General features: G+C 43.6%; 1 protein-coding gene across 1 annotated transcript in view; it reads right to left on the reverse strand.

Annotated features, from left to right (window-relative positions):
* The window catches only part of jarid2b (jumonji and AT-rich interaction domain containing 2b), a 104,968-nt gene extending 96,942 nt beyond the window's left edge, over positions 1–8,026 (reverse strand). Inside the window, exon 1 of the mRNA XM_023412137.2 lies at positions 7,473–8,026. Within this exon, the coding sequence (XP_023267905.1) occupies positions 7,473–7,517 (45 nt within the window). The 5' untranslated portion in view covers positions 7,518–8,026. The remainder of the gene's footprint in view (positions 1–7,472) is intronic.
* Positions 8,027–8,247: the final 221 nt, after the last annotated feature.

An 8,247-nucleotide genomic window follows, 5' to 3' on the forward strand; every position in this document is an offset into this window, starting at 1 on the left:
TCAGCAGCTACACAGACCCCTCCCCCAACTATGCTTCAGCATTAAAACATGCTGCTGCCCAGTCCTCTAAATACAGTTTGGGCTGCCTAATCGGTATGAGTGAGGGCCAGATGCAGTTACCACCTTTTCTGTAACCGGTCATTTTCCTCTAAATCAGTCAAAGACCACAAGAGTTACAACTGCTATTCTGCCTTGAATCAATAAGCTTTGTACAAAACCTCTTTACACCACACCACCTTCACCGCATCTTCTACTTGTTTTTTTTGTTTGTTTTTTTTTTCTTCATTGTTCAGCGAGGGCTGAAAAGTAGAGATTAGGCAGCAACAGTGGTCACCCAGCCACTTTGCTCCACTGGCTCATTACTCCCGTTAGTGGGATGGGGAGGGGGTGCCATCCTGAATTAAGGTCTCGCTCGCAAGAGGCCAAATGCTTGGTGAAAAAGGGTTGCATTCGAGAGCTCTTTAACGGAAGGGAGGTCACTGTTCCACAACTAGCCATGCATGTTGGAGAGCCACAAATGACTGCTGTAAAAAAAAAAAAAAAAGGACGGATAATGATAGTTAAATATATATATATATATATATATATATATATATATATATAAAAAGTTATCACTGGAAAATACCCTCACGAGAGATTAAATGAGAGAGCCATTCATCGGCCAAGGCAATGCTCTGCCAAAGAGGACCAGAATAGAGTGGCCAGTGGCTTGTTGGCAGGAAGAAACAAACTGCTCCATCATAAAAAAAAGAATGATTCATAGATTACTACACTTGGTAGAAGACTCATGAGACCACAACACGTAACAAGAACAGTTATGAATGTACACTGTGTGGTCAAATGAATATAAGTCAGCATGTAGCTTTTTCGTGAGAAGACCAACAGCAGAAAGCTTGAGGATTTCCTCATCTTAACATCACAGTCAAGACGTTTTATGATGTTGCCTGCGGAGTCTTACTGGCATATGTTTGACAGTGAAACTGTGGTATTCCTGGCAGAAAGAGAGGGAAGTAATGGAGGATCGATACTGACTGAGCCTCCGCTCTGTTGCTTCATCCCTCGAGGCTTAATTCACTGGATGTGTAAAGACGACGGTGTCACAATAGGGGATCAGATGGGATTGACCACAGGATGAAAATGTAAGGAGTGTTTATTAAACTGATGTAGCTGAGATGAAGAGCGGGGAGAGGGTGAGTGGAGATCGGTCAAGAGGTTGTCTGAGAGATGTACATGATGGTCATTAAAAGCTAATGTCAGTCTGAGCTACAATAGCTTGGTGATTCAAAAAGAAAACGGGTGAAAAACAACTCAATGTCTCCTATTTCAGCCGTGCAGAGCTTAAAGGAAAGCCCAGGGCTAAGCTGAGATTGAATTTGAGCTAGAAACAAAAGTACCTTACAAAAGTATTTTATGTATTTTTCTAAAACAAAAATACATATTTCACAATGCTCACAGAAAAATATGGTAAATAAAAAAAAAACTGTCAATTGTTTTCTTTTCTTCCTACAATTGCTGAATGTCCTTCATGGGCCCCCATAAAGCCTGCAAGGCCAAACCAAAGACAAAGCTAAAGTGTTGATTCAGCTTCATAGGGATCCTGAACGGATAAGCTGTGGCAACCACTCACTCATTCACACACATACACACACACACATGCAAGAGTGAGCATGTGTGTCCATACACAGAGACACACACACACACACACACACACACACACACACACACACACACACACACACACACACACACAGCCTCTCAGGGCCTGACCAGCTGTCTTGCTCCCCCATCTCCATCCAAACCCACAGGAGCAGGAGGATATAAATCACTCGGCAGAATGAAGACGAGCACAGAGGGAATGCACGTGGTGTACGTGACACACACACACACACACAACAACACACACACGCCTGCACTGGCCGCCCACAACTGCACTGTGTCCAACTATTGGAGCATATGCTGTAAAACGCACCTACACAGGCCTAGACACACTGCTCATGACAGAAACACACATAGCGTATAACAAAGACAGTCACGCCCAGTTTTATGTCATTACTCCACCAAAGCTACACTGCCGATATCCATGAGACACCTTGCGAGTTTCAGCCTTAAAACCGGTTTATCTCACCTGCTGACTGCAAGCGTACACCTAGAGACCTTTGCCTCTGCGTGCGAGCGTGTGCTGGTGCCAGCACAGAGCCGGAGATGATGCTCAATGCCAACAGCTGATAAGAGAAAAGGTCATATTGCATAACAGGGAGTTTGTGCCGTGTGTGTGTGTGTGTGACATAATTCTGTAGAAAACAGACGTAAGAGAAGAATAGGGAGGCAGAGGCAGTAATGGGTAAACAGGGAGGGAGAGTCTGTATTTATGTCAGAGAAAAAAGCTGAGTGGTGATGCATTTGGCCACTGAACATCCATCGCCGTTCCAAATTGAAGCCGGCAGCTCACAGAGCGCCTGTAATGATGCAGTAAACTCTCTGTTGGCAAAGCAATCTTTATTTAAAGGGAGAAAAAAAAAAAAAAAGCTTTTCCGTCTCCTCATTTCAGCACAAACTTAATAAATACATAAATAAATAAGGCTGAATTAAAAAGAGGCAGGGCTCGCCAACTTCACTCCTAGAATTTTTTCTGGCAGTGCTCGTCAAGACGGCAGGCCCAGAGAGAGGATAGGCCAAAGGGACGTGAGGCTGGGCCTGCAGCGTGGGAAGGACTGCTTCCTCCCTTCTTCAACACAAAATTGTTGGGGGGGGGGGGTTGAACTGAGGCCTGGCAACAGTTAATTGCCAGACAAATTTCAGTACACTAGAAATGCTAACTGTCACCAAAACATATAAGGCAGCAGAATACATCTGGTTATGTGTTGTGTGCTTTCCTGTTTCTTAGAACTTAGTGCACATAGTGTGAAGAATATAGCATGCTTTGTTTTATCTGCACAGTGTGAGCGACACACAAACTCTTGGTTTGTTTCAGTTATTTTCCATTGTGTGCAAATTGCTGGCAATCTTCATGAGGACTTGGCACTTACTTTAATGCCACGCTGATACAGTTTGGCATCATAATCAAAGTAGCCCTGCTTTGATTTTTCCCCACTGATGAAAAATTAAAATTAACAAGACAATGAAGCTTGGTAATGTTACTTTCAAATTAAAAAGTATTGTCCTCTGTTGCATATTGTGTAAAGCTAGCTCTGCTACATCCTGCTGGTTTCAAAACTTGAAACACTCGTCACTTTATACTCTGTGTGGGGATCCATTCACAGAAAAACTGTCTTATGTAAAGCCACACTGAGAAAACGAACAAGCACATATGGAAAGCACTTTTATCTTTTACCATCACGCCTTTCACAGGTGCCACGTGGAATGTAACCATAGTGAACGTAGTCAAATAAACAGGCAGTAAAACATTGTTTTTGCCACAGTATACTTTGGTTTGACATGGTAGCCATAGTGACGGGGAGGTTGCAAAGTGAACCCTGTCATGTTGCACACGTGAGGAGAAGGGAGCTTATGAAAGAAGAATTTGCATTGAAACATAAGGTTAAATGAAGCACATTGAGGCTCAGGCACGGTGAAAAAACAACCCTGTGACCCTCTCTTCATGGTCCTACATGAGGCCCACATTTCATTTGGACAGCCCAAGAACGAGAGAGCGAGGCAGAGACAGGGAGAGAGGGAGATAAAGAGAGGAAAAGGAGAGGAGGGGGAGAGTCTGTGCCTTTGCACTCCCCATTCTGCCCCCACTCTCTGTTTTTGTTTCCTCTTTTTGTGCATGCTCAACGCACACACTCACAGTGCAATGGATTTTCAACTTGGCCCTCATCAGTTGTGCGCCTGATGAAACAAACACTGACAGCCTCTTTACATTTGTAAAGGCCCCTGCAGCAGCTGTGCTTGTCCCACACACACCATGCATGCACACAAACACACACTCACACACAACCTTTGAATCAGAGGCCTAGCCCCAGCTGGGGCCTACAGGAAGAGCCGACTCTGCACAAAATGGCCCTGGCTGCACTCTGCCGTGCTCTCCTGCTATTCTCGCTTACATGCATTCACAAACACACACACAGTGTGTGTCATGTTTCGTTAGACAGAACAACACTGCCGCACATTAGCTCTTGGTACCTCAGTCATTACACAGCACCTACCACTCAAACACTAGCTTGAAAGTCACCGACAAATTAAGAAAATAAACCTACAAAAAAATAAATTAAAAAAATTCCAACAACAATAACACTTAAACAGGAGCCCGGAGAACATGTGCACGCTTGCTCCTGCAGTGTCACTCAACCTGACATTTCTTACGAAGCATCTTTTGGGGGAAAAAAAACCTGACAGGGCAGTTTGGCTTTTCTTTTTGGTTCTGTTCACAATTACGTCTATCAGTCCGTGTGGAAAATGACAATTGCCTTGCCTTGTTTGCTTTTATTAAAGACTCATCCCCCCTTTTCAATCATTTTATGACTGATGAATTTTAATATCATTCACAGATAGTGGGTGTTTGTTGGGCAAGAGGAGGGAGTGGGGAGGGGGGTAACAACTCACACCCATGTTTCAGGGGAAATGGTTAAGCCAAGCATGTATAATTGTCTTACGCTAATTAAGGGGGGGGACAGGAGAGGGGGAGGGGGGGATCAGTAGGGGCCAAGAGTCCTGTCTCAAAGCCTGGAGGGAGGCTTGGGGATCTGGACTCCTCCAGGTTGTTGTAGAAATGCACATTTGTGAGCCTTATTTGGTCCGAGCCAGACTTAATGCATCAGCTGCAGCTGCCGAAAACACATGACAGATGTGATACACATGCGCACACACGCGCACGCACACACACGCACACGCACGCGCACACACACACACACACACACACACACACACACACACACACACACACAGTGGACAGAGACATGCATCCTGCAGCCGGGCATACAGACACACCATTTCCCCAGCCCTGATTCTCTGGCTCCAGTTCTAATTATACAACCAAGTTATGAATAGACCCAAATAAAAAAAGCCCATCCAGTTTTAGAGAGTGTGAGACACCGTTGGCCGTCGAGGTCTGGCTCAATTTTAAGTGGGGACTTTTGTTTCAGTTAGTCATTATTTCTATGGCACATCCTACTTCCTCAGTTCCAATGAAGACAAACAATTTGACAGAATCAAAAACTTTATTATCTTTGATATATTCAACCCACTTTGTCAACACATGGCAATTAAAGTATAATTAGTTAATGTTACTGAAACTATTTGATCATGGCAAGAGAAAAAAGAAATCAATGTCCTGGTTGAACACTTAAAAAAACAGTGTTGACTATGACTACAGCATACTATGGGATGTTGATGACTAGTGCAGAATATATCTAGTAAAAGAAAGGAACAGAGATGTGTTGGAATTACATCCTTTCAGCTGAGGGGATTTTTATCCTCTGATATAATACCATACAAGGAACCGAGCCAGAGAAAGCACACCAAAAGTGGTAAATCAAAAGCTTCTTGGTTTGATGTCCCTAATTGTCAGATCTATTTGTTTACACTTACCAGAAAACTTATGAGGGAGAAACCACATCGACACTTGAAAAACTGAAAAAGTTCCTAATAAAAATGTCATTCAGAATATTATTGGCAAAAATACTGCTATGCTTTAGCTGCTTAGACATGAGATTTATTTACTATAGATGTTGAGAGGAACAGATAAATCCCCAGTTTAAATCAGAGATCTTTACAACAGATGAAAACAAACCTCTTTGTATTTCATCTAATTGTTCACGTGCTCCTACAGACCTGTTGCTCAGTCTGGCCTGTTGTAAAATTCCCTTTAAACCAAAGATAAATATGAGAAATTGTTCTGTTTTAAGTTTGTTAGGCCACAAAAGTGTCTGCAAAGGGAAGCACACTTTTTCATAGCCACTCCGCATGCTGTTTGGATGGGGGTGGGGGGCGGTTAACTCTGCTGACTTCCAGCTTCAGACGAGATATGCCTCGTGCAATTAAACACAACAATGTGCCCACTAGGCGCGTGACTATAATTCACTGCAACCATTTAGAAAATACACTATAAGAAGTGCAACAAAGTTTAAAGCCCAAGTAGCAGAGGCCCGGCGTGTAGCCCTCATGAAAAACGATACATGGTAACTTAGTGGAGCGATATGCTGAGCCAGTCACACTTTGCAAGATTTAAAAGTCTTTGTTTCATCAGAGGACACATAAGTGTTTAACACACCATGGCCTGAACCAAAGACTGCAACTGAAGCCCAGATGAGGCTGAACTATTTTATTTCACAGCCCTTTTCCCCACAAATTCATCAGTGTTACTTGCAGAAAAGAAAATGGTTGCTTCTTCGTATCGCTTCATACATGAGCCTCTGCAATGCGACTGCACACAGCCGCTTAAAAAAAAGGGACTAGATCCTTGAGAAACTGTGCTCAGTCACATCGACCATGTAAATGTGCTGCTTCATGTGAATTCGGTGGCTGAGGACGAGACCCACACGCTTGTAAGCTAATCCCCCCGTAGTATTGCAAAAATGGAGTTATCCCTCAGCGGGCTGTGCTGCAATATCGTTCACAGAGGTCACACGGAGCCCTGCGAAATTACTGGGACCCTGGCGGACTTATTCATGAACAGTAGGACTAACAGCGAAGACGACCGCATAACAGTAAAAACCATGAGTGTCCCCGCAACGTTTCAAGTGGTGGAAACTGAGCGAATATGCTGAATTGCATGACCCCCTTTTCCTCCAGCTCTCCCACACTCTTTATGGAGAAAATTAAAGAGCCACAACAGTCCGCGAAACATGTCGGTTTGCCAGCCACACAGCAGAAAATGCACAACAGCGACAGACACAACGCTATATTCAACACAAACTCTATAGGTGAGAACGGTTTTACATATATATTGCCAATGTAAGAGCTCAGTTTGAAGCGGAGATAAAAATGCTCAGCATGGGACGAAATGGAAGCCGAAATAGCTGAGCCATGGCCGACAGGCTTGTGTTCACGGCTCTGAATAGGAAGAAATGGGGAGCGAACAAAAGCCTTTTCTGGTAGCACTTTGCCAAGTCCTTTAATTTAAAACCTTTTATAGCTTTATCATATAGCCAAGACACACGATGCACCCCCACCCCCCAATCACACGTTAAAACGAGTCAAAAATGAGCGAAGCAACCCCCCCCCCCTTCAAAAAGCACCCGATGTTCAAATAGCCTAAAACATGTCTGATGTCGAAGAAACGCTGCAACACAGACATTGAATAAACATTGCTGTCTCTTTAAATAAAAACCATGTAACTGTTAACACGTTGAGGTAACTTATAGCCGTTAGCTTTTAAAGGATATTTGACCCAAATAGTGCACAAGCTGCCTGGTGGTAACCTTCACAGTCCGTGATGAAAGTTTATGCATTTTCATCGCGACGAGGAAGGCAAACTTGAATAGAGCGATTGCATTTGTGAGCATTATGGGTAAAGATGTGTTTTTACTTACATATTTCTTTTGAATGATATTCCTCTTAGGTCTTTCCTTGCTCATTATGCAATCCCCAAAAATGTTTGGCTATAGAGAGAATGGCCACATGAATTTCTTTCTTTGACTCTCGCCTCTCCCGGAGCACCACCACCAAATGACGGATTTAAATCCCCGGCTCTGTAGGAAAAGCTTGCTGGCTTTGCAAAATCCTCCTTCGGTGTTTCCCTTAAACTATTCGGATATAAATCCCAAAAAATTCAAGGGTCGACGACGAGCAGAGACGGACTGAACCCAAACTCACTTGGGGATAACATAGTCAAAACAAATGCACAACAATAACTTCCATTCGCCAGAACAGCTCGGCTTCTCGTCTCTGCGCACTCACTCCCGGCTCTTTTCAAATACATGAATATGGGTGAGGTGATGTCAACAAGTTACATCTTGCTTGAGGTGACGATACGATGCGAAATTAATAAATAAAAATTAAAAATAAAACGTTAAGTCACGTCTATTTTTTTCTCTCTTTTGGCTGGAGCCTGCAGTCGACGAGAGAGCTCTCAGCGGCACTGCTCTACTGACGGAGAGCAGCTCCTTTCTTCCCCAGCCTCAGCCTCTCAGCCTATCACATCCCTCAGCATTCAGCGGCAACTTCAAAACCCCAGTGAGACAACCCCAAACACAAAACACCACCAAATACCCCTCTGCCATATTCTTTTACTGACTTGTACTGTGTTTGTGGTAATTGTATTAGACAGCTCATAGTGATCTTACAGGAAATGCTCTGTTTTAATTC

This window comes from Seriola lalandi, unplaced genomic scaffold (assembly GCF_002814215.2).
Source record: "Seriola lalandi dorsalis isolate HSWRI2012SDOR001 ecotype SW California unplaced genomic scaffold, Sedor1 jcf7180002054476, whole genome shotgun sequence".
Taxonomy (NCBI): Eukaryota; Metazoa; Chordata; class Actinopteri; order Carangiformes; family Carangidae; genus Seriola; species Seriola lalandi.